General features: G+C 36.0%; 1 protein-coding gene across 3 annotated transcripts; it reads right to left on the bottom strand.

Moving 5' to 3' along the window:
- Positions 1 to 8,038: 8,038 nt before the first annotated feature.
- Positions 8,039 to 26,284, bottom strand: LOC126830185 (PAN2-PAN3 deadenylation complex subunit pan3). 3 transcript variants are annotated; one of them, XM_050560507.2, is made up of 18 exons: positions 25,985 to 26,284; positions 22,995 to 23,095; positions 21,442 to 21,597; positions 20,967 to 21,090; positions 19,778 to 19,929; positions 18,713 to 18,778; positions 17,664 to 17,768; positions 17,155 to 17,212; positions 15,965 to 16,123; positions 15,670 to 15,786; positions 14,785 to 14,928; positions 14,334 to 14,511; positions 13,750 to 13,837; positions 13,500 to 13,639; positions 12,961 to 13,090; positions 12,348 to 12,412; positions 11,836 to 11,974; positions 8,039 to 10,742 (listed from the first exon to the last, which is right to left on the bottom strand). In XM_050560507.2, exons 1-18 carry the CDS (start codon positions 26,145 to 26,147, stop codon positions 10,596 to 10,598), a joined length of 2,232 nt encoding a protein of 743 aa, XP_050416464.1. In that variant the 5' UTR covers positions 26,148 to 26,284; the 3' UTR covers positions 8,039 to 10,595. The 3 variants fall into 3 exon arrangements, with proteins under 3 accessions (XP_050416464.1, XP_050416465.1, XP_050416466.1); XM_050560508.2 differs by lacking the exon at positions 21,442 to 21,597; XM_050560509.2 differs by lacking the exons at positions 8,039 to 10,742; positions 11,836 to 11,974; positions 12,348 to 12,412; positions 12,961 to 13,090 and having other exon boundaries at positions 13,225 to 13,639.
- Between the last annotated feature and the right edge of the window lie 1,614 nt (positions 26,285 to 27,898).

Below are 27,898 nucleotides of genomic sequence, written 5' to 3'. Positions count from 1 at the left end.
TCTTAGTATGTTACATAATAATAATAAATTCGCTGTTAAATTGGACACATTCAAGAACACAATATCTTTTTTTATACAACTTTCACAAAATACAATTGTGTGCCCAAATTTTCCCAGCATTTGGTGCCCAAAATAGGGGGGGGGGGGCGGTCGCCCCCCCCCCCCAGCCCCCCAGCTCGTACGCCTATGCTACAGACTACATTTATGATCTAATTATTTTGAAATTGATATTATGTTGTTACATTACTGAGATGAAGAATCCTTTGTAAATTCAAAAAGTTCTGTTAATTTCTTCTCGAGTTATAGACCTTATTTCACTTTATTGCACCTTGTAAACTAGTGAAACGAAGAAGCCCATTGAATTTCAGCAATTTCCGTTAATTAGGTTTACAGTTATATCCCTTGTTTTACTTTGTCGAACACCGTTAACTCCAATGATGTCTATACTAACGCCATTGGTGAACTTTAACAACAAAAGTTACCACCCAATCTGTATGGAATTTATATGCGTTAATTAAATTAGTGAAACGAATGTCCCTCTTGGATTTCTGCAATTACCGTTAATTAAGTCTAGAGTTATGGCCTATGTTTCACAACAAAAGTTTTCACTCGAGCTGTATCAAAGTTATATGAATCATTTCAGTAAGTGAGACAAAGAAGTCTAGTGTTATGACCCTTGTTTTACTTTGTTGAACATTGTGAACACTCGAACGAGAAAGCCATCATCCGATTTGTATAAATTTATATGCATTATTTAAATTAGTAAAACACTGCATGTGAACGCTCGAACGACCAAGTCATCATCCGATTTGTATAAATTTATATGCATTATTTAAAATAGTAAAACAAAAAAGGCGGTCGAATTTCAACAATTGTTGTATATTACTTTCAGAGTTAAGGCCCTTGTTACAGTTTGTAGCATCTTGTGAACCCTTTAATTATAATCTGATCTGTATGAAATTGTCTTGTAAATTTCCCCCATTACCTTCAAAAGATTAAATATGCGACAACCCTTGTTGACCACCCGGACGATTTAGCTGCTGTGGGCGTATGTTTCGTTGCCTGGCAACCTATCTTTACCTTGTTTTCCCTCTAGAGGTCACATTTTCTTCATCCGATTGAAAAACCCCATCGAATATATCACCGTTACACCATCATGATGGTCGAGTTCGTGAAAATCGGACCGAAACTGTCGGACAAAATGGCCACTCCCTGAACGCAGATAGTGTTAAAGTATGTAATATCAGTAACAGAGGCCCGGCGGAGTAGGGGGGGGGGGCTTTAGCCTCCCCAATATTTTGGCCGCAAGTACCCTTTTCTCCAGGTTGTTGCACGCAAGTAACTATTCTATTAAAAACAAAAAGGCTTGAATTTAACATAGAAGCGAGTAGAAGTGAGACTTCTAGAACGTAGACTTTCAGAAGAAGAAAACCCTGCTATGCTCTATACTATTCCTAGGGTTAAGAGACCCGAGGCTGCGAGGGTCGCGATGGATAACTGAACGGTCGATCTTTATTTCAAGTCCCTCATGTCTGTTGTATCTATGACATATTAGGTAATTAGAAAAACGACGGGGTAGAGTTTTATTTATACTCTTTCCTTGTGCCCCTTATCTATCAAATAATTCACTGCTGTGGCCAGTTGAAACAAGCGGTTGTCATGCAAGATATGCCCACATTTTGTAAGAAATGGACAGGAAAGAGGTAAAATCAAAAGGGATATCCTATCATTCAAGATCATTTGATCCTTAACATATTTAAGGTTCATCAGAATGGTAGCCCCCCACCTGGAGTGCCTATAATGTAGGGTGACCCATGTACTCTACAGAAATACAGTCCACCGCTGATAGTTCGAGACTACCACTGAAGCGTGCACATTCGCCGTGCCGAGACCAACTTTCTGACAGTATGATACTACAAATAGCCATGGCACGTGCAATTCTCTACAAATCTATCAACTATTACAGCCGTAAAAAAATTATTGTTGACGATTTTGAATAGCAGTGAAATTAAGCTTCTTGGTTATTACAGCAGATTTAGAAATTACGTTCGTTTCATTTTTTAAATCGCTTTTTCATTAACTGTACCGTTAAGAGCGGCATCTTTTGGTTTAGTACAAATAATATCTCTGAATCACTCGGGTTAGACATGAACATGATACTAGCAGTAGTTTCATTTTACTTTTACAAGGTTCTTAAAACGATTGTTGAGCTACCTAACGTGCTTATTTCTAAATTCAATTTCTTGTTCTAGCTTTCTGTTATGTTTCGTAAAAAAGTAGTCTTGATTATCCCGACCTGTCAATCAGACGTAGAATGGTCGATAGACTGGTTAAGCGAGACTAATTTCAAAACAAGGGCACGTAACCTATCTTTTACTCAAAAGTGTCTGGATGTTATTGTGGCGTAATTGTCGAGATATATGGAGATATATGGAGATATTTATTTATGGTAGGTCACCCTAACTATATACAAATTCCGTACATATTTTGTGTGAAAAGCAGGGGCTATAGCTCTAGAATGTAAGGTCGAATGCTACCAAAGTCGAATTGATCCAAGAACTTTTGATCCTTAACACACAGTTGAAGTCCATAGTGAAAGGTAGACAAACTTCATTCATATTTAATATTTTGTGTAAAATGCAGGGGCAGATACGCAAGCAAATGGAAAGGGGAGTGACTATTTGACGGGGAAGTTTCGGTCCGATTTTGCGGAAATAATTATTGTGTAACGGTGATATATTTGAACAGTTTTGAAAATAAGATACAAAGTAAGACCTCTAGAGGTCCCGTAAGCTAAAAACGTGGTATTTCCTACAATCAGGGGATCAGAATCCAGAAAGTTACAGTCCAATACGAGCCAATATCGAAGAATCCCAGATTTTTGGATATAAATATATATTTTAAATTTCATCAAATTGGATAAAAAAAATTGAACCACTGGATGGTGTACAATCTGGGTATTACGATCAGATCCTAATGTTAAAGCTACTGGCAGATTTCCTCAAGGTCACGACATGTAAACAGGGTTAGGGCAAGCGATTGTTGCAGAGGATTGTGAGTTAGGGCTAGATCTTTGGTTAGGGTTTGGGCTAGCCCTGTTTACATCTCGTGACATTGTCGAAATCTGCAGGTGGCCTTAATATTAAGATCTAAACTGAATATTATATGCTTTTAGGGGAGCGGCCATTTTGTCGGGCAGCTCGGTCTCATTTTCAGGAAATGTGAACTCAACCGTAATTATGGTGTAACGGTGATATATTCGAATGCCTTTTAAATCGGATAAAAATTGTAACCTCTAGAGGGACCACAAGCTAAAAACGTGATATTTCGTACAATCAGGGGCTACAATCCAGAAAGTTACAATCAAATATTCGCGAATATTGAAAGGAACCAAACATACATTTCAAGTTTCATCAAAATTGGATGAAAATTGTGACCTCTAGAGTGTCCATAAGCTAAAAATGTCATTTTTCGTACAATCAGAGGTCATAATCCATGACGTTACGGTCCAATACATGCCAATTTCGAAAGAAACCGAGATGTTTGGGATATAGACCTATATTTCAAGTCTCGTCAATTTCGGATAAAAAAAATTTGAATGTTTTTTTACAATCAAATAAAAACTGTTACTTCTACTGGGTCCACGGTTCGTAAAATCAGGGGCCATAATCCAGGAAGTGACGGTCCTATATACGCTAATATCGAAAGGAACCGAGATCTTTCGGTAATAAACGTACATTGTAAGTTTCATCGTGCATTATGCATATATTTGTCAAGTTCAGCATCACGGGATTAAACCACCATAGATTGTGTTTTTATGGTAAGGGAGTTAAAAATGAAATAAAATTTCACTTCATTGCTGAATAATTTTATTAGCCAGATATCGCTTAGAAAGCGTCTCCGACGAACTAGATTCCCAAGAGCTTCCGGGGCTTAGGCGGCCCCTGGACCCTCGCCTAAGGACCTAGGATGGTACCCCCCCTCCCCCAATCAAGAATTGCTTCCGCCGGCCCTGTGGTTTGATTATAAAAGCACGACGTTTCGATAAGTATCCTCTTATCGTTATCAAGCACAATGGTAAGAGGATACTTGTCGAAACTTCGTGTCCCATAGAAATTGTGTTCTGTTTCCCAATCGCTAAATGCCACTTAAAGATTATGTAATATCAAGGTTGTGGACCTTCTAAAGGTCACAATTTTGATCCGATTTTGATGAAACTTAAAAGATGTTTACATCACAAAAATATCTCGGTTAAATTGTACGAAAAAATCGCGATTTTAGCTTGTGGGGCCTCTAGAGGTCATATCTTTTTTTACCCAATTTTAAAAATCGTTTAAATATATCATACATCGCGGTTTTAACTTGTGGCCCCTCTAGAGTTTAAAAACCGTTTAAATAATCATTGTTACACCCTGGTGATGGTTGAGTTCGAATTTCGTAAAAATCGCACCGAACCTGCCCCACAAAATGGCCGCTCCTTGTACGCAAATAGTGTAAAAGTATGTAATACCAAGGTTGTGGACCATCTGGAGGTCACAATTTTTATATAATTTCGACGAAACTTAAAATATCAGACCATAACTTCTTGGATTATGGCCCCAGGTTGTACGAAAAATCACATTTTTAGCTTATGAACCCTCTAAAGTCATAATTTTTATCCGATTTTAAAAACCATGTAAATATATCACCGTTACACCATAATGAAGGTTGAGTTCGAATTTCGGGAAAATCGAAACGAAACTGCCCGACAAGATGGCCGCTCCCTGTACAAAAATGGTGTAAATTTGACACCTTTATGTCATGATGGCGGGGCTAATATTTATGACGTGTGCAGCAGCCAATTAAAGTACTACTAACCTGAAGGGGGTTGCGCGTGACTAATGCACTGTAATGTCCGTATCTCATCGCGACCCGGTAAACCATCCACATTCCGATAAAGAGTGGAAATCTATTAAAACTAGTTTCACTTTCCAGATCAAAATGTTGCAATGAGAGACTGGGGAAATAAATCATGGGCGTCAGAGTATCTACCATACTAACATACAAATTGGAATTGTAAGAGTGCGACGATCGATGATTTTATAGACATCTCAATGGCGCATCTTTCGTTACTTTACAACGTCAAGAGAGCAAATCTAACACTCACTAATTTCTGAACAGCTCAATAATATGATTTAAAACATGCAGACAGGGTAACACTTCTTCAAATTTATCAACATTATTTGCAAGGTATGTTTCTCGGTCAATCAGGAGCCAGGTTTGCCCAGTGAGTCAGCCGTTGGCTCACCAACCTCCTGCGTTTCCGGTGTGATTCCGCGTTGCTCATTGTCGGTAGTGCAACACTGCTTATAGTCGAGAAAAAATGCTTTCCCGATTTCACCTTGGCAGTTGGAATTCGATATAAGAGTAGGACGTAAAGCCGCTGTCAGTGTGAAATTTCCCTCATAGCACACTGTATGGCATATGGCCGTATTCATTATCCCAGTCGGAGCAGAACAATAGGACGTCAAATTCCATTTCATTTCAATTCTCGTCAATCAACACTGTATAATAATAACTTTATGCTTCAGGACCAAAATAGGACTGAGCGTCTGTTGTAGTTAGGTGCCCGTTCGGCTCATTTAAAGACGGAGAGAAATGTCCTTAATTGAATGCGCCAGAGTGACCCCCGGGACAAACGAGGTAATAGTTACTTAATTGGTCATTTTGGATTTAAAAGTTAAGTCTCATTAGCTACTGTGGTACTGTTGAGATGCCGACATAAAAACAAGAGCAACGCTTCCACTATTCCACATTCCTGCTTTGATTGATATGGTATTTTTTAACTGGAATATGACAAGCGACAATGAACGCTAGGTGTTGAGTTTGTTATGTCAAAATTTGCAGAATAATTGTTAACAAAAAAGTGTGTGTGACACCGCCCCAGGGGTTCGGGGCCTGCACCAAAATAAATAGTTGCTGTCCTTACGGTATAAGGGATAGATAGGCCAAGTTCCAAGATGATCCATTCAGAATTGCAGTCTGTAGTAGATAAACACAAAAATTGTGGCTCTGCCTCTGGGTGTTGGAGATGGAACAATATAAATAGGTACAACCCGGTTATTGAAATGCTGAATTTGAACAAAATCTGCAACCTGTTGAGTATTTACAGAGTCGGGCATGCACCAAGAATAAATGAGGTCATATCTAGTGTATAAGGAATAAGTTTGAAAAGTTTTCAAAATGATCGATTTAGGCGACACACAGACACAAACAAAGAAAATATGCGTATCTCTGCCCTTGGGGGTCGGGACATGCACCAAAATCAATAGTTGACGTCCTTGGTCTATAAGGAATACATATGCCAAGTTCCAAGGCGATCAATTAAGAATTGTGGCCTGTAGGCAGCACACCGACACACAAAGAAAATATGGGTACGGCTCTGCCCCTGTGGGTCGGGAATTCACCAAAATAAATAGGGATCATCCTTAGGGTATAAGTATGCAAAGTTTCAAAAGGTTCTGTTAATAGAATTGCCGCCTGTAGGCGACGCGCACACACAAAAATTGGCATGGCTCTGTCCCAGGGGGTCGGGCATGCACCAAAAATAATAGAGGTCATCCTTAGGTATGACGAATAAGTATGAAAAGTTTTCATGTCGATCAATTAAGAACTTAGGCCTGTATGAGACGCACACGCAAAAAGAAAATGGTTGTGGCTCTGCCCCTGGGAGTTGGGCATGCACCAAAACAATAAGGAATAGGTATGCAAGTGGATCCATTAAGAAATGCGGACTGTAGACGACAAAGAAATAAAAAGAATGGGCGTGGCTTCGCCCCTGGGGTCGGGCAAGCACCAAAAATAATAGGGACCATCCTCAGGGTATAAGGAATAAGTATGTAAAGTTTCAAGACGATCAGTTAAAGATACATTGTCCCGAAAGTATTTATCGGGTAGTCATTTCCAATAAATGTATGGCAAATTTAGTATATTATGGAAATTATAGACACCCAGTCTTACTAGAAAAATACTGGATCAACCGAAAAACTCCCATGGGGCAAGCACTGGGCAAAAATGTTTGGGTATCACTAACTGGCAACCCAATTGTTGTCTGCCAGCTTATTGTGTGCTAGCTTGACCGAGGGAGCGGTTGTTATTTTTTGATCAAATGGTTAGGGGGTTTGGAGAACAATGAGGGGTGTCAACGTACAGAAGATCCTGCAATTACACGTCAGAAAAAGTAGTGGACAGAAAATAATTACAAATTTACTTAGGCCTCAATATGTATGATAAATGGACAATAAGTAATGAAAAATACATTCTGAAAAATGGACCCTCCCTCAACGAATTGAGCTGACAGACATGGCGTATAACAAGTTTATTTATAGCGTTAGGTATATCCCCGCGAAAACAAAGTTTTGAGAGGGGTTTGAAGCAAATTTTTGATAGGTTGATTACATGTAGTTTGAAGTCAGACAGGTTGTATGCGGGAAACTTTCCCGCGGAAAGTATCTTTAAGAATTGCGGCCTGTAGGCGACAAACATACACACAGACAGGGACAACGGCATTATACGTCTACATTATGAATATGGACGTATACAAGTCACTATTTTTATGTCATACTATGAAAACATTAGCGCGAAAACAAAACGTTATTTTCCAATCGCAAATAGACTGTTTGTCATCTTACATGTTTTATGTATATATCCGAGGAGTTTTTAGGGTCACGTGACAAACAGTGTTTGAACATGCCGGAGAAGCTGTGGAACAAGGGCATGAATGCCAAGGTCAGTTATTTTGAAAAATAAGTGTATAACGATTTCCATCGCATATTGATTAGGGGGCTGGAAAGGTTTGGGAATCGCCTCGTATGTATACCCCAGTATGTTTCCAAATTTACCCAACACATTTATAATGGTTCTTTTCAGGAATAAACTGTGTTTTGTGCACAGATAGTTCACATAATTGTTTTGGTTACACCCACACCACTCAAATAGTCAACAGTAATAAATATTATATTTATACACAGTAAACTGAAAAAACACCAGTAACTCACAATTTATTTCATAGGTGATTTTATTCATAAAAATACAAGCTGATGATTACGTAGACAATAAGGAAAGATTATTTTAACAACAAAACTCTTCTATTTTCTTTGCACATATATTAACATATTGAAATACATTTATAAAGTTATCATAGGATAGCAAGATAAATCAATATATCCCCAAAGGCCACAGCGTTCTAAAAGACAAAAAAAACTATCACAAATTAAATTTGATAATCATTATAAAGATACCAAAATAAATATAAACTGTTTATTAAAATTATTATTTAACTTACATGTACACCAATATTTTAAAACGTAATATGAATCCCTAAATGGTGTAAATATCACAAATCTAGATATATTGAGAAAATTGGCTTGAACTCACTATGGGGAAATTTTGTCGAGATAACATTTCTCACCATTCTCAGTATCAGTTTAATTTTTTGTTTTTTGTCAATGCAAATTTTATTAATAAAATCCCGACTAACATCTTTATTAAATGAATTTACTATTTGAATAATCTTATGTTATGTTTTGTGAATATCTCAATTGTAATTTTTTCTGGCTATTACAACACCGAACCAAATTTTAAATAACCAGGGATTATTCGCAGTTCTTTCTGGCTGTTACAAAACTTAACATAAATTTAAATAACTTTTATCAGAGTTTTTTTTACCCCAATATTCAGAGATTATTGTTTACTAATTTTATTCCAAATAAACTGTTCTAATTGTCTACGCATCAGCTGACTTAAAATAGTTTATCAATTGTTTATTTACAAAAACATGAATAATATACATTATACCAACAATAATGTTCAGACCTGGTAATAAGAGTATGTCAAATCTTAAATACCCCCCTTTGATTCATGGTAGACTGTTCCTCATTCAATACTGAAATCATAAACTGCTTTGGGTCAATCCATTTTTTCAAAGGGGTGTAAAAATAAATGACTAGCATTCGTTCTCAAGTCTGGTAATGTTTAAATGTAATAACAAATGTATGAGTGATAAGGAAGAAAATGGGGAAGGGGGGAAGGGATGAGGGGTAGCATCTGCATCAACTTTACTCTCCAATAAACTTACTGACAACCACTACAGCAAAACATTCAGGACATTATTTTCTGTTTTTATTTTTTAAATTTGTGTATTACTGAAGACACAAATACAGGGATGCAGATACATGTAACAGTATTTTTAGAACACTTTATGAATCAATCAACGTATTGTCCCGTCCATTGGGTAAGATTCGCTGGTACCTTATAATATGATCAGTAAATTTAGACATTTCGCCATCTACATCCCTATGGAAAGTTCCTAACAATACATTTAAATCCCTTTTGTCTTTGTTGTCCATGAAAAATAATGATGTAGATTTAATAACAAATGAACATGTTAAAATCGTCTGCGTATTCATGACTAAAAATGTTCAGTTGATAATGATTATAAGAGCATGTATTGCTTCAGAAATTTGGCATTTTAAAAATATTTGGACAATATTTGAAACTTGAAGGTTAAAAAGATGTAGAAATCCAAAAACTGGCTGAATAAATAATCTAATGAAATTTTGTTTGTAAGTAAGACGAAACCAGTCGTCAAGTCATACAGTTCTCTGCTATTTTATAAAATATTCAATAGCTTAAATAATATCAATATTTTATATTTGATCACAAGTATACTTATAAAAAGTTTCATTTGAGATATAAATCAGAGATGAGCCCATAAGGGTTTTATCATTAAAACCAACATCAGATAACACAATTAAAGGCTGATAGTGATGTTTTAACTGATAACTGCCTCATTTCTAATATAAATGATGACAGTTTTAATTCACCAATTTGCTAGAACACTTAATAGAATTTATGGCTCCAAGTAAATAAAACAGTCAGTCTGTTGCCGAGTTTCACACAAAATATTCCAAATGATCAATTGAAAGTTTATTTATTGTTTTAAAATATGGATGAAAACATCAATAGAATGGTCGTTGATGTAGAAAATATGAATGATTTAAGACTAGTTCTAAGGTCCTTTTTTTCTCTAAAATTTGACTTGGAATCAAAAATATTTCATAAAATCAATTGTCTTCTATTCCAAGAAAAAGTTTGGTCTTCTTTCTTTTTTTTTTTTGATTATTCATTCACTCTCACAAACCCTCCCAAATGATAAAAAATGATATCTATCTATACTGATATTGAAATGCTTACAGGGTCAACAAATGACCTTGACTTGCTCTTCAAACGTGATGCTGCTGCCTGATATAAAGGTATAGCTACTTTTATCCAATTTTATCCAAGATAGCACCAACACTGCTATAACAATTACCAAAAAAAACTCAATAATCAAGTCTTCATGGCACATTAAACCACAGTTTATCGCCGACAAAAGTCCAGATCACAAAGTCTTTTACATACAATACACATCATGATTCAGTCACAAAATCAAGGGGAAATAACTCATAAACAAAACAAATTAGTCTTTAACAAAGAGTAGATAATCCATGTTCTCTCTCAATAAAATATATTCGGAACACAATTGTTGTCATAGATCAAGGGAGATAACACTGCTGCTAAGAAAATGCCGCCTGATGGCCCGCGTTTAACAACTCACTAAACGAACTCTCAAAACACCGCTTGATTTCAGCATAACTGACAACAATAACACTCTGTTCATCTCGGGACATCAAACATATCTTCTCTGGTACACCAGCATCCACCTGGCAAAACAAATAAATAAAAAATTCAATGACATCAGGTCTGTCGACAACTAGTATCGCAGTGTAATTTGCGATACATATTTCGTCTGTTGTATCCCCCTCATATTGTAAATAAAATATAAAAAAATAAATACATGTAACCATATTGTAAAATGAGAAATCAAAGTAAGAATTCCTGTAAAATATTATTGTTTATATCGTGTGTCTAGTTAATCGAGTTTATTCATTAATTTCCATGTGTTTCTGATTGAACAAAAATAGTAACACGATAAAAAGCAGACAATATTATTTTCTAATGAAGATCTCTAATCAACTATGAAAAATTACCGACAACCCTGAATGACATGTTAATTGTTAGAAGAGGTATGATAAATTAAGACTAGACGAGAACAAAGAAATGAAATGAAATGGGGTTTAATGTCCTACTTTTCTGCACCAACTGGGCTAACGACGACAGAAAGAATAAAGGAAAAACTTAAATTGTTTCAAAGGTACTTAGTAATGAAAATTGAGATACACAGGACACAATTCTATGGAATACAATTACAGTTATTACTGAGCGACGTTTCCACTTTGATTTTCTAGCCTTTATCAAATACACAGTTAACAATTCTATGGAATACAATTCTGAGCGACAATTGGACTGGCTTCTCTACTCTTATCAAGCAATAGTACATAATGATTAGAGAATCCTAGTCGATGAATTCAAGCTGAGAGATTATGTACTGTTGAATTTTTTTCATGGATTAATTAAATGTTAAATAACAGATTGGAATTACAGTTTAGCATGGATGTGGCTGTGAATAATTAAACACTTTGGAAAAATGCAAATGTACTCCGACCTACTTTTATTTCAAATAGCAACTGTCAAGAGTTCTTTTACATGCGTACATGTGAACACTGTTTATTTGTCTCCGACCCAATAACTAGACACTGTACCCTGCCAGAGTCACAGTAGCTACCTATTTCTCATCCAAACGACTAGACACTGTTCTTTGTCAGGCCCCAATCTTGCACCACTGACAAGGGGAACTTTCTCGCCCTTCACTAGGAGTGAACCCGAGACCTCCTGGTTAGTGAGCCAGTGTATTACCTTGTTTAAACACTGTACAATATGAGCCATATCAATCCACGGAGTTCCATTTTCATCTACTTGATGGAAGAGATAATCACGGAACAACTTCAAGATGTAACGATCTCCAGTTTCAGACCAAGCCTGATCCAAACTAAACCTGAAAGTAAAATATCATTATCATTTTCTAAAATTTTATGCATTTTCAGGAGTAATTTAGGGTCATTCCATGTCAAGTTGACCGAAGTCTACTAAAAGTATTATGACTTATGTAAAACTGCAAAGTTATGCGACTCTAGATATTGACTGAGCTATGGCCTTTTGAATCAGGGTTAGTTACCATTCACATGTTTCAAAACAAATAGGCTATGATTCGATATTGGTTTTCTGATATTATTTTGACTCTCTATGAATTCATGAAGTGTCAAAAATCTTTACTTGAGAGAAAATAAATCGATATTTCGAAAAAAATGTAGTAATTTTACTGCAGTATATTAGAGGCTGTACGGAAAATTGATGTGAACCCTACTTACTCTTGTCTCTCGTTAATCGTACCAAACTTGCACAACAAACGGAATAAACGACCATTTTCAACTTCCTGAAAACATAAACAAATGTGAAAACATTGGGTTACAACAAACAGAATTTGGTCAGATTACTTTTACTACTTAACCCTTTGGCACTTGAACCGCCCCAAACCCCCTTAACTAGGGTTCCTTAGACCATCCTGTCATGTGTACGCTAAATGGTCGGTCCTACAATCTGGACAGCTATTCACATCTCTGGCGGTTTAAGACGGTCTAATTTTCTTCAAGGAACTGGGATAGTCAAGTACTAAAGGGTTAACACCCCCACCCCTTTTTAGTAATATTGCTGTTTGTAAATGTATCGATGACTGCTAATACTACAACCCAACATTGAACAAGTGAAGAAAAGATGCTTAAAAACCAAGGTCCTGTGTATACATTGGCACGCACGATAAAGAACCATTGACAACAGCTGACCATAACACCACAAAATTTCCCTTATAGCACACTGTATGGCATGTGCCAGTCTCCATTAGCTCAAACAGTGCAAAACAGTAGTATTTTTAACCCCAATTCATTTCATTTCAATTTTACCATGTTTAGTTTAGTTTCTCATTACCTTGGCAAGCTCGTTGTAAACAACGTCCCCCCGCAGCTGTGCAGCATCCAGTTGGGTAAAAAACCTTGCTCCTATCATAGGCATGACATCATTGATACTTCTAGGGCGATTCTGATTGGTCAGTAAATATCTATACAATATACAAATATACAATAATTTAACAAACAGAATAACATCAAGGTCAGAATGGATGGTGGAAGACCGAGAAACACACATTGTTACTGTTTGCTTGCCAGCAGGGTTTTCATTTCAATGACTGGCAGAGAAAGTGTGATAACTTTACCTATTGATCAATTTACATGTCAAGAAATTACAACTTAAAAGAAATTTAGTTTCTATGTGTAAAAACACTTAAAACAACATTTAAAAACTGAGGCTAAAAATTATCCTTTTCTTTGGAACGAATATCTTGATAATCCAAGAAAGTATGTCAAAGCTTGACCCACTACCATTAGGGGATTTTTTTTTTAGGCATAAAAATTAGAAAATATAATTTTAGACTGAACACAATTTCAAGAGGAAAGAAATATAAGACAAACAGGATTAGGTTCTTTAAATCTGGAGAATAGTTCCTGGAAACCAGATCCAACGCATTCTGGAGATTTTCTCTTTGCAGCGACATCACAGAATTACAGGCTAATGCTAACACTATGTTCCCCAGGGCGTACAGATCCTTTTGCTGAAAAAAAGAGAAGAGTTTGTTTCATAACACTATAATACACAGAATTATGAACTTTTGACAAGATTCAAACAGAACCCTAAAAAAACTCAGAAAATAATTTGCATTACCTGATAGTGCTGCATGACAGCCATTGGGTTGCCCTGGTTACTATCAAAGTTCAAGACATCTGCTATTCCCAAACAGTTTATTCGCAACCTGTAGGGAAATTTCAAACAAAAAAATATTTAAATATTTAATTCAATTCGAAGGAATGTTTTAGCATTTGGTAGTTATTTCCAAACCATTAAATTTGATCATTCTTTTTGTATCTTATGAAATATTTAATGATATTAATTCATTGAAATAAAGTAATGTTCAAATGTTATTATCAAAATCAACTTCAGTCATAGTAAACATTACAGGAATTTACAGTCTTCTATTTAGCGTTGTCCAGGCAAAATTTCCCTCATAGTATAGTGTATGGCTTATGCCCGACTTCATTAGCCCAGTCGTAGCAGAACACTAGCACACTAAACCCCATTTCATTTAACATTCTACCCATCAACATGAAGTGTAGCTGAATTCCAGGCACACTATCAAATGGATTATTAAATTATTATGATTTAGTTTAAAAGACCAAAGAAATTTCACCTTGATTTAAAGGAATTAAATTATAATCATTACTGTAAATGAATTGATAAAGAAAGTTTACCTCGATTTTCCGTAGATGAGAATCTTGGTTGGATCCAATGATCGACATGCCAGTCCTGTAGCATGTATAGCACGTAAAGCTGAACTCAGTTGAACTACGTATGTCCAAATCAATGATTCTGGTAATAACCCACTTCCTGATGATGGACCTGGATGAGATGCACCACCATTCATAGACACTGAAAATAACAGAGACAGGGTTTAACTTCCACTCAACACAAAGTGGGTCATTTTGGGACTAACATGGTTCCATTTTATTTCAATAATTCACTTGCGCTAAATGGTCTTTTTGCAGTGAGAGGATACCAGAGAACCTGGAGATACTCTTTGTCATGTACAAGCGGGGAAATGTAACCACTCCACTTGAATGAATAACAGGCCTTATGATCCATCACGTACACGTGGGGAATCAAAAGCTCAATTAGATGGTCATATAAAAAAATATTTATTACCATTAGTAGCACTATAGGGTCTGGCTGTGGAGGTATCCCCGTTAAATGGGCTACTATAACCATTGACAGGGGCAGGCATATTGCTGAAATGTCTGGACATCAGAGTCTCACTAGCCGGGAAGTAGTCAAACACAAATACAATGGCTGAAATAAAATAGATTAAAATTAATTTAATAATTTGTGATAAAATAAAGAAACATGGCTTGCCAGGAAATGAAACACACACAACAGCTAAGTTGGCCGAGCTGTAAATAATGGCTGTCACATTTCTATTAAACTGATTAAAGGCAACAACTCATGAAATATTATCAGAAATAATAACAATTTTGATGAAACTCATATTTCTTCCAAAATTTAATCCAAACCATGCTGTACTTGGAAATTGTCTCATGAACATAATCACTGTGTATAAATTTCAAATCAATCAGATGATATTTTTTGTAAGCAATACAGCGTTCACAAGAAATGAAATGAGGTTTAACGGCCTACTGTTCTGATCTGACTGGGATAATGAAGAAGGGCATATGTCATGCAGTGTGCTATAAGGGGATTTTTTTGTCTTGACAGTGCCGCTACGGCCTACTCGTATTTCGAACTTCAACTGTCAAGGGATCTTTTACGTGCACGCCAATGTGTACACAAGACATAGGTTTTTCATACCATCTGAATGACTATATGTTGTTGAGGGAAAACACGCTGGCATATACTTGGAAACTTTCTCGGCCCACATCGGCATTGACCATAGGACCTCCAGGTTAGAGAGTCAAAGTCTTACTCACAAGAAAATTTGTGATTGTATTTGTCAAGAACATGAACATTGTTGTATGGACAGACAGGCCGATAATATATGAATTGTGTTCATATGTAATTATTGTTCAAACTTACAATTATCACTGAAAACTTTGGTAGTAAAAACTTCTCGTAATTGGACAATATTAGGATGGTACATTTTCTTCCACATGTCAATCAGTGGCATACATTTAGTATTAACCAATCGGAATCCTGTAAAACAGAAAAATTTCCCATGAATTTACGTAGACAATAAGTCAATACTTACCATGAAGACAATAAGTCAAAACTTACCATGTACTCAACATAGACAATAAGTCAAAACTTATCATGAAGTCAATCAGTCAAAAACTTAAAATGAACTTGACGTGGACAATAAGTCAAAACTTACCATGAACTCGACGTAGACAGTAAGTCAATCCATCTTTCGTATTTACAGCTTTAAAACAGGATGTGGGATAACTAAAGATGTTTGATTTTTGAAGAGGATTAGCAGGTGGTGGTTCCAGTGGAAACATGTTATGATAATTATCAACTTCAGATGGGATCTCTGAAAAACAAACAAACCCAAACATCAAAGTTCTTGCCAGTATTTTTGTGAACATTGGCTCAATATTTATTAAACTATGTCAATGCACCTCATTATTGTCATTTGTTTCAATCAAGTTATAACTGAGAGCTAAACTCTTGAGTCTTATATATATATGTTTTGTCAATCGGTATGACCATAATTTTTGAGAAGTTTTGCCACTATAGAATAGGATATTTATTATTAGTATTACCGTATGCCGATTTTTAAAGATAAAAGTAAAAAAGAATAATGAGTAAAATGAAATGAAATGGGGTTTAACGTCCTACTGTTCTGCTCCTATGCTGGGCGAATGAAGACGGGCATACGCCATACAGTGTGCTATGAGGGAAATTTTGTCCGGGCATCGGCACTATCGCCTACTCTTATATCAAATTCCAACTGCCAAGGGATCTTTTACGTGCATTCCAATGTATACACGGGACTTTGGTTTTTCGTCTCATCTGAAGGACTAGACAGCTGTCCTTGTCAGGCCCTCCGTCCTGCATCACTGACAAGGGGGAACCACGCTGGAAAATCTGGATGAAATTTCTCGGCCAATGCAGGGATCCAACACCCGACCTCCAGGCTAGCTAGCCAGCGTCTTACCCACTTAGCCACGTGATACAGCCTCTGAAGAAATATTACAAAGACCTCTGTAGGATATGGAACTCTCCTAGAACATCTAATACCAGTTCATACACAAATGATAATTGAAGTTTGACCTCCTAATTTTCTGCACCAACTATGCAATGTGCTGTGAGGGAAATTTGCCCAGACAGCAGCACTAAGGACTACTCATTTTTCGAATTCCAGATGTCAAGGGTTTTTGTACAGGTCGCCCATGCCAACGTGTACCATCCATACGATTAGACGTTGCTCCTAGCCAGACTCTCTGTCTGCACTATTGACAAGGGGAAACCACCCCGGAAAATTCTAAGGCCCTCTCTCTCGTCCAGTCACTTGATACAGAGAAATGAGTAAAGATATATATAGATATAATAGAAGATTACCTGGATTATGTGACTGATCAATCTGGGCCATTGTTAAAGCATGCTCATTCAATATTTGCTGTAAATATAATATACATCTAAAGACAATGAAAAAATGAAATGAAATGGGGTTTATTGTCCAACTGTTCTGCTCCGACTGGGCTAATGAAGACGGGCATACCCCATATTGTGTACAATGTGGGAAATTTTTCCCCAGTCAGCGACGCTATGGTCCACTCTTATATCAAATTCAACTGCCAAAGGACCTTTTATGTGCATGGAAATGTGTATGTGGTACCTCGTTTTCTGTTCCATACGAATGACTAGACAGCTGACCTTGTCAGGCCTCCAGTCCTGCAATACTGACAACAAAGTGCTGAAATGGCATGATCTGTCCCTTGTTTAGCAGTGCTGATGGGGTTTAACTAACGTCCATTCAACACAAAGTAGGTAATTATGAGACTGACATATGGGACCATTTTTTTTTTTATCACCTTGTACATAAATTCAGGTAGAAGACAAAGACTTACCAGTTTCAGTTCATCTGGCATAAAGAATTGAGGCATGTTAGTTTTTAACTTCATGTGGGCTATGTGGGGTGGTATGCTGGGATACATGGTAAAATTTGGTAGAACCTGCAAAAGTAAATCACAACATTAATTTCAAGGGTTGAAATAGAAAAGGAGAGAGGGAGAGAGAGAGAGAGAGAAATGGGTTTAGCATCCACCAGACATAATTTAAGCTGTTGGAAAAAATAAGCTGAAAAAAAAATTGTGTGTATCTAAGATACCGTTAATGTTTACATCGCCAACAACCGGTTTGCAGATTTTAAATTTCTGGATAGCTATTTTGGGCTGCACAAGTTACAAATTAGTCAGAAAATAATAAATGATTTTTGATGATATTAGCATGCGCTTTTCATTACGCTTTTGGAAGAAGTAGCTTAAATTAAAGCGGAACAATATCGTAAATACAAAAACAACCATAATAATTAAGAGCGGGATGGGACGAACAGTGGAATTCTGCTTTAAGGCAGGAAAAAATCAGGTCTCATCCACAAACTAGGTCATTTCAGGACTAAAATATGGTTCATGCATGTAGGGGTTTTTAGCAGGAGGAGAAAACCAGAGGACCCAAAGACAACGCACGAGATTTGACAAATGAACCAACTCCAATACTAAACTTACGCTGTCTGTCTACAATTTGCTTTGCTTAAAAACAGACACTAAGCTAGTAGACATACATCTTAAGTCCTCAATCGACAATCTTAGTCGAAAACACTAAGTATATTTCGAGAATTTTGAGAAGCACATATTTTGCTTTCATTTAATAAAATTGAAATGGTTTAATTAGTCTTTTAGTGTAGAACAGGGGTGAACCAGAATAGGACCGCATTACAAAACTGTATACTAATTATTGGATATGGCTGCCTATTATTGACAGATCTTATGATCTAAAGTGCATGTGTTAACCCATTCATCCACTTACCTCTCTGGAGGTGAAAGGAGAATTAAATGGTAATTACTGATTATGCAATTAACACAACCATCGTGAAATAATAAATCTCGTTACAACTCACCACTCCTTGATGTTGAGGAGAGAAATCCTCTGGAGAATAAAAATACGTTGTACCACCAACATTTTCCTGGAAAATATTATTTAACAGCAATAAATATGTTGCTCCGATTCTTTCTTCTTCTTTTTCTATGAGCATTTAACATCTGCTTCCAGAGGATATCGCAGACAATTTGTCTTTTCTGCAGGACGAAACCGGAGTATCCGGAGTAAACCCACAAGGTTGAGAAGTCTCCTCTATCTCCAAGCCAAATACATGTACGCTAACATCAAGGATCGAAACCGTGACCTTTTATATGATAGAGACTCACTTTATAGATGAAATGGAGTCTGACATCCTACTTTTCTGCACTATCCGGGTTAATGGAGACGGGCATATGCCATCAAGTGTGCTATTAGGAATGATAATATCAATAAAACAATCAGAAAAAGACACAAAAAAATACCAGGCAGAACGACAGATGCCAGAGAAATTGTGCTTGACAATGTCTGTGACAGGTTTCTTATTTTCAATCTAGGCATGCTCATACGGAAATGAAATAGAATTTAACATGCTACTGTTCTGCTCCGACTTGGCTAATGAAGACAGGCATACGCTATTACAGTGTTCTGTGAGGGAAATGTTGCCCGGACAGTGGCGCTATAACCTAATTTTATACTGAATTCCAACTGTCTAGTGTTCTTTTATGTGCAAGCCAATGTGTACATGGGACCTCAGATTTCCGCACCATCCGAATGACTAGGCAGCTGTCCTAGTCAGGTCCTCTTGTCCCGCACCATTGACTAGGGGGAACCAAGCCGGAAAATCCTGATGAACTTTCTCTGTCAACACAGGGATCGAACACAGGTCCTCCAGGTTAGCGAGACACTGCCGCTCCTTAAAAGTGAAGGCTGACCTTTAAAATTTACATAGGATCTCCTCAGGTCATAAGAACCAACAAACCTGAACAGTGTTAGCAGACGTGCACGCTGACCTGTACACAGACAGACCATAGTTTTCCGTGATTTCAGTCCTGAAAGCGCCAGCCCTGTTAAGTGAAGGCTAGGCTTATCATGAGTTACAACATACCTGAATAGTGTTAGCTGATGATGATTTTTGTGGGATTGTCGTCTGTCTAAGTGGAGTGACTGGTGAAGCTGTACGACGTAACATGAGTGGCGAGTTGGTTGGTGATATTCCTGGACTTGGACTCGGGCTCACATTGGATGAGTAGATCAGACCTGAAAAGTTGGCAGTTGGAGAAAAACATTATCGTAAACACAGAGATAGAATCACGCTTTTACGTCCTCACAACAGCACCTTAGAAACTGTTTTTAATCATTAACACACGTTATAAATGACGATATTATTACAACACAAACTAGAAATCATTTCAATAATTCATTTCTATGAAATAGGGTTTAACGTCCACTTGACACAAAGACATTTCAATAATTCAAATGTACACAAATTACTATTACAGTATTACAAGGGGTTTTTACACATTTTTTTACAACCCAGGACATACATGTAAGTGCTGCTCAGGTCCCAAAGCATTAACAGGGGTTAAAACGAGCCATTAGGCCATAAATTCAGCTTTCTAGCACTACATGTATTTGTCTGCCTTTCATGACTGGAATCAATGGTCCATGACTGCAACTGTAGGAGGTTTGTGTTCCATAACTTCTAGAGATGTTCAGTAAAGACATTAATGTCAAGGGTTCAGTGACTCTCTGTTCAACTAGCCCAGCCCCCTTATTGGATAAAAGAGTGCAATGGCTTTCAACGTGCACTTGGTGTGTAAGTGTCTTTAGCAGTGTGGGGGAGGGAGGGGCGAAGGACCTGGAGAAATCTCATGAGGCTGGAGAGGCGACACTAGTCCTTATCCCATGCAAGCGGTGAATCTAAACCATGCCACTTGATGACAGACCTTATGATCTAGTGCACTTGTATTAAACCATTTGGTCGCCCAACCTCCCCTATTGGGTAATAGCTACTTACCAAGCCTCTAGAGAAGGAACCAGTCGCAGACTTTGTCAGACATAAATTATCACAGATAATACATGTATATGCATTGTGGGATACTTTATGTCTGACAAAGTCTGTGACAGGAGTTAGGTACATGTAAGTAGCTATGATTAATATGATTGTAGGGATAGTACTGACGACACAGGGATTGTGATTGGATAAGTAATACTTACTATGATTAATATCATTGGTGGAGTAATAGCACTGACAAACAAGATACATGGATTATGATTGGATAAGAAATACTTACTATGATTAATATGGTTGGTGGGAGTGATAGTACTGGCAGTTGACATCATGGAATATGAAGAGAACGATGGTGTACTGGCACTATGGGATAAAGTACCAGATTTAGGCGAGAAATCATTTGGAACCTAAAATAAACAATGTCAACAAGCTGAACTAAGATAATAAATGTTCCTTGTTCTCAGAAATGATTGGTTAATTATCACCCCCTGTATTTTGAAAGACCAACAGGGTGTTAAACGAAAACAGAAATCAGATGATCAAAATTACGATAACCTACATGTATTTGATGATTTCAAAACATATAATTTACAAAATATGGAGTTACAAATTTTGTCAAAATAGATTCATGATAGCGTTTTTATTTGATCTTAAAATGGCAGTTATGTACAATAATTTTCTTGTTACAGAAAAGAAAAATGGTGAATCCATTTGAATTCATAGCAATACATGTATATAGTGATGGTAATATTATTCACCTTATTTGGAAGTGATGCTGCTTGGGCCAAATTTAAAGCAGCAAAATCATTGGCTAAACCTTGCTGATCCATGGGGCCTCCAGTTGTTGGCACAAAGGGCTTAGCATTCTGGGAGAGAGACCCTAGCATACTGTTACGAGATCTTGGTCTAGGACGCTGTGAACGGAAAACAAAACTGTTAGTCAGACGAACTTTCAAAACTATGCCGTAAACTTCTTAATATTTTAGGAATATTGTGTTTTCATTGGTTACGCTTTTAACTCTCATTCAACGAAAGGGCAACAAACATAAAATTCATATTAGTGACAGCTGCAAAATTTCAACTTACGTCCAAACAAATAACCAACTGCCAATCTGCGCCAACAAGAGTAAGAAAATGATGACTTACAATCTATCTTTCTCTGTCTGCGGAGTTGTACATATATCTTCCCACCTACCCAGATCCGTCGTTGATTCATTTGGAGGCAAGTATTGAAATTTTGCAAAGTTCATTTAGTTTCATGTTTATTCAAGAAATCGACCCTTGAATGCCTCAATCCATTTAAATCTGTTGTGTGTACAAAACCCATGAACAGGTAGAAAAATAGCATATATTAGGCTTATAATTTGAAAAACTTTTAGCCTGTGTTCCTTGGCGGATAATTTATAGAGTTTAGGTCAAACTGGCCAAACCAACATAATTTTTAAGTTTTTTTAGGGTCCTGATACATAATAGCCTTACAACCCTCTTCAAAACTTACAAATCTGAAACTACATGTACATGTAAAAAAAAGTTTTTTCCCGGAAGAAATAGGATGAATAATTTTTAATAGAGATTTCCAAAGAATTTAAAATCAAATTGGTACCATACTTACTTTATATAATTAATAAGCTAAAACATCTCACAGAATTAAAGGACAGTACAGTACATGTAAAAGGACACTTGTCTCTCAAGGCCAAAACATTTGTCATAATAGAAATCGTTTTATACATGTGACATAATATTCCCACCGTTGTGATGAAAATACATGTACGTGTACTGCTTCTTCGAGCAGTTCACCCCAATGGGTCACATGAAAAGCTATCAACTATTAAGAGAAAGAGAGGGAGAAATGGGGTTTAACGTCCACTCCACACAAACTAGGTAATTTCGGGACAGACATGGTTCAATTTTATTTCAATACATCAATACATGTAATTCACTTGCGTGTAGGGGTCTTTAGCAAAAAGAGGACACCGATGCACCCGGAGAAAACCCACGAGGTGGGACAGGCGACCCTACTCCTTGTCACGTACAATCGGGGTGTCAACTATTTAAGGGCCATCTAGTTCTATTACTTCGGCAAAGGTTTATGGGGCAGTGAATTCAGTTATGTTTGCCTGTCCAATACTAGAGAAGCAATTGTGAACTGTGTATTTCCAGTTCAATTACTAAATGCCATTGGAGCAATATGGAATTAACCCTGTACTATGTACTATATGTATCTATCTTAAGTCTGGACATACCTGTCACACACTTTGTCAGACACAAATTATTACACAACATACATGTATATAATTATAAAAATACTTACACCAGCAGAAAATTGTTGGAATTCTTGAACAGAATTTGGAACTGAACAAAATGTAGCATTAAAATACTGATCCCCACTGTTGGGTAGATTCTCTGTCATTCCTGTAAGAAATAACCATTTATTAAACAAATTGTGATTCATGTTCATTGACTTAACAAAAAAACAATGCATGAAAATAACATTTACTAACTATTGCTTCTAAATTTAGAGAAATAATCAAATCTTGATGTCATTTGTTTATTTCAGATTAGAATATTACGGTATGCCAATTATTTAATCATTGTCTGTCATTGAGTCAAGTAGCCAGGTTCCAATTCACAGCTTGTTCATGATGAGTAGGGTCGCCGCCTCGCCGGTGCAACCATGTGGGTTTTCCCCAGGATCTCTGGTTTTCTCTCACAGCTACATGTACATGTAAAGACCCTAAGTGCAATACAGTTATTGAAATAAAATTGAATATGTTAGTCCCAGAATGACTTAGTTTGTGTTTAGCCTCTCTCTCTATCTCTATCTCTCTCCCTCTCATATTTTACATACATGTACATAACTTTAGTTAATAAAATGTTTAAATATCCTGCCTGTTGTTTTACATGTAGTATGATTTTGTTTATTTTTCCTCACAAGAGCTGTAAAACTGATAAAAACTGTTAATTAAAGGAGCTAAATCGCTATTCTTAGGCGCCTAACTATTGACACAAATGGGTCGCAACACATATAATAATGTAATATGAATGTATATAAACTGATTTATATTCAATCATTTCTGTTTTTACTTTAATTTCTAATCAGTTATGTTTGGCGAAATATGCAAAGAGTCTGAATCGAATGGCAGTCTTTAGCGTCTGGCTATTCCAGTCTACACCGGAAGTATTCTCCTACATGGGATATGTTTAGCCTCGTTTATTGAGTTGCTACATACAATTGGCACTCAAAAGCATTTCTGGCACACGAAAATTTTCATTTTGTCTTAAATATTGGATATCAGAAGCCCATCTTTTCAAGCTAAGATAACATCATCAATGTTGATTTAAATTTACCAATAAGTCGTATTTGTAATGTCGAAGACTGTGGATGATATTGAGTTAAAGACTTGGCTTCTTATACTTGTTTTAGATGCATGATGCAAGATTTAGATTAAGAGCTGACAGTTCTCACTATAATAGTTAAAAATAGATAACGAAAAGTAAATATATTGAATATTTCAATCAAATTACTTTATTCGCAGCGAAGTTATGAATATTTGTAGTTTTGATACAAATAGTGTAGTCTCAATTTTTATTGCTACATATGTACCATCGTTGTGATAATCAACAAAGTCTCGATAATCCATTTTTAAATTTAAATATTAAATGGCGGCCATGTTTCAATCCATTAAAAAATAGAGAGTTGATTATGAATGAGCTTGTCATGTAAATAAATGTTTAATTAATAATTCATATAACATTTGAAGCTAAAAGAAAGCTTGACAATAGTCAGATTTAGCTATTACATTACATGTACCTCATGGAACTTTAACAAAGACGCTTATTTTTAATAATTAATAGAATTCAAACATTCTTAAAATCTATAAAATAAGTGTTTTTTGGTTTTCTATTATTGAATTTATATTTGTATAGTAAATATGTTATAAATCGCTGATCTTAAACTTAAAGGTGATTAAACCTTTGAAGTTTGATCAGCTGATCAGGATAAAACAATGCAGGTGATATAATCCTTTGAGTGCCATTTAGTGATTGAGCACAATAAAAACAAAATACAATTTAATTGGAAAGCATCACATTTGTACCTGATAAAACGAGAAGAGGACACTTGCCGAAACGTTGTACTATTGTACATGTATGTGTATAAACCAGTGATTGTTTTTCATATAAATTGTGTTGTGTTTTCCATAATAATTGTGTTTTCACTGCTCGTGATGACATGCCTTTAATCAATTAAGGCATGGAAAATTATATATATATATATTGTCCCAAAAAAACAATGAGGATCAGTGTCTTTACACTAAAAAGGATTGTCTGTTTCTATTTTGGAGCTGTGGCGGTTTGGCTTGCTAATCTGAGGTCCTGTGTTCGATTCCTGTGTGGGCTGAAAAAGGATTGACTATTCCTGTTCATCAACAAATCTTTTCCCAAATTTATTTAATTTTATGATTTCAATGATCCATTTACATGTAGCATTTAACTAGTTCTGCCACCAAAACTAATCTTTTCAAACTGAAAATGAAGTTATGATGCCATATCAATATAAAATGGAACATTTGAATTACACAGTGCTATTGGTCAAAGAGTTCAAAATTATCTTAAATTTCATAAATCAAGTTTAAAAACCTGAGGCAGACTACATAAAATTAATGTCAGGTGTGTATATCTATATAAATTTTAGTTAGTAAAAAAAAATTCAACAATTAATCAAATTTGACATGACCTAGATCTAGTTTATTATAAAACAACAGTACTATTAGTATTTATTACTACAAATAAAACTCCATTAAAATAATAACATATGACGTCATGAAGTTGGATTATTCTCATATTTTTCCCCCAGACTTGTAAATTTTTTTAATCAACTTGTTATACTCATAGCGTAGGCAAATAATTAAGCTTATAAACAGGGAAATAAGCCTCACATATTTTACTTGGGTTATTTAAACAAAAAAGAATTACAACTAGAGATATTAGTATTAATAACATTGATCACCCTTAATTCAAAAGTAAAAAAAATGGTGTCCTGTTGTTATTGATGTTTTTCTTTAACATGACACAATATACAGGACATGTCATATGGCTGACACACATTTTCATTGTCACACAGTAAAAAGCATATTTTACTGTCTTCATTCGTGCCGTGGTTTACACAGTACACACAACATTGTTTACGTTCTCAATATAGTGGCTTGGCGGGGGATTTATCTAGTAAGTAGGTCACTTATTTAGTTCATGTGTAAGCCTTGAAATTTATCAATAACTACAAAATAAAAATATTGGCCTCACCTTGATTTTCTGGAACACCGTTCGGTGTGTTGGGGAACGAATTTGGCATCGAATTGGGGTTCGGATGCAGAAATTGACATTCGTCCCCGTAGAGACAGGCACCCGTATTGATAAAATAGCGGCATAATGCGGCCTTCTTTCCTAGTGGGACCGCACTAGTCATAGTAATAGGGAGGCGAAAATCACCTCTTCAGGCAATCACACCCAAAACAATTATAATTTAGACTTAATTTTCGCCAAACGTCTGTTTATTATTTCTGTCCGATTTCTCTCATTTTGAACAGGTACTCCATTACGATTGCGCACGCATAAAAGCAGTGTATTATGGGTAGGTGAATATAGGTCAAAAAAGTTTTTGTTTATTTTGTTGTGCAAGCGTTTGCGTATGTCAACTACGGAGGTCTATTAAGATCAAAGCTTTGTCTGTTTAAGTCTGTTTAGATCGAAGAACGATACAAATACATATTGTTCTGTTGGCAGGAAACCATCGAGCAGACAAAGCGTCATCGTTTAATTGGATTAAATCGGTGGGAGGGAGAAAATCCACGGCTGTGGTGGGCGTTAAATGATAAATCGAAAGTAGACTGGTATTTGACAGCTCCTCACTGAGATGTTGGTTACCAGATTTGTCCAGGAACTTTAATCATTTTCCTAGATTGATGTTGCAACTACATTATTTATCAACTCATCGTTAGATCATCACATGTAATGACACCAAGCAAACTAGCTAATAGTAATAGTTTTATATTAATCGCAGATAGTGTTGATATACATTATCACATCCTTGAGAATTGACACAAACTAATAGTTTTATGTAAGTTACAGATAGTTTTGAAGTGTTACTTCCTTATCACATTCTTGAGAATTGACATAAACTAATAGTTTTATGAGTCCCAAATAGTTTGGAAGTGTTACAATGTTATTACATTCTTGAGATAATGCTCATGGAGTAGGCACATGTAACTGATACAGACTATTTTCTGTTGCATTATAAAGAGAAAAATAGGGTTTAATGGCCACTCGACACAAACTAGGTCATTTCAGGACTAACAAATAGTTCAATTTTATTTCAATAATTCAGTTGTGTGTGTAGAGATTTTTAGCAGTGGGACGAAATAGAAGGACCTGGAGAAAACCCATGAGGTTGGACAGGCGACCCTACTTCTTGTACAAGTGGAGAATCGAAATCATCTCACTTGACTCAAAGACAGACCTTGTTTTTTTATAAAAAAAAAGATTTTACAGGTCTGATTAAGCCTAATATATTATGCTATTCGATCATAATTCCAAAAACAAAGCCAAAATATCAACAGTATTAAAATCTCATGGTTTGAATTCAATTGAATTGTAAAGAAGCAAAGAAAATCATCAATTTTTTTTTACCCGGGCATGTATAGGTAGCGCTGGCTTTTTTAATTATTATATCATTGGCTGAGGATACTGAATGTTGTTAAATTTTCATTTATCATGTAAATACTCAAAAGAATTGAACTATTTGGGAACAGTTATACTTCTAGAGATTTAAAGATGCATTATAAGATTTAGGTAAAGAGCTGGCTGTTCTTTATTGAAAATTTCATTCAAATTACTTTATTCTGAGCCAAGTTATCACTGTAATTTTGACAAAATGTGTCATTGTTTATTATCGTAACACTGGTACTTATTATTAGAGACTTAGCCTCGCTTGTCCATTTTAAATTAAATCATTAAATGGCTGAAGCATTCTAATCTACTTAAAATCGCCTGGAGAGTTGATTATGGACTATTATGTTAATAAATGTCTAAATGATAATTTATGTAACATTTTAAGCCTTCAGTAGGCATATTTAGCTCTTACAGAATGCATTTTTAACTTTTAGAATATAGTTTACAAGGAATTCAAAATCCGTCAACTGACGATCAGTGCCTTCAATA

This window comes from Patella vulgata, chromosome 8, assembly GCF_932274485.2.
Source record: "Patella vulgata chromosome 8, xgPatVulg1.2, whole genome shotgun sequence".
NCBI lineage: Eukaryota > Metazoa > Mollusca > Gastropoda > Patellidae > Patella > Patella vulgata.
This window is presented reverse-complemented; position numbering and strand designations above follow the sequence as displayed.

What these genes read in the sequence shown, in the direction of transcription:
- LOC126830185 (XM_050560507.2), bottom strand. Translation starts at nt 26,147, where the DNA reads ATGACTAGTGCGGTCCCACTAGGAAAGAAGGCCGCATTATGCCGCTAT. An exon ending in CTCCTCAACATCAAGGAGTG is followed by an intron (nt 17,769 to 18,712) that starts GTGAGTTGTAAC and finishes TTACTTTTGCAG; the next exon opens with GTTCTACCAAATTTTACCAT. An exon ending in ACGATTAACGAGAGACAAGA is followed by an intron (nt 11,975 to 12,347) that starts GTAAGTAGGGTT and finishes TTTTACTTTCAG; the next exon opens with GTTTAGTTTGGATCAGGCTT.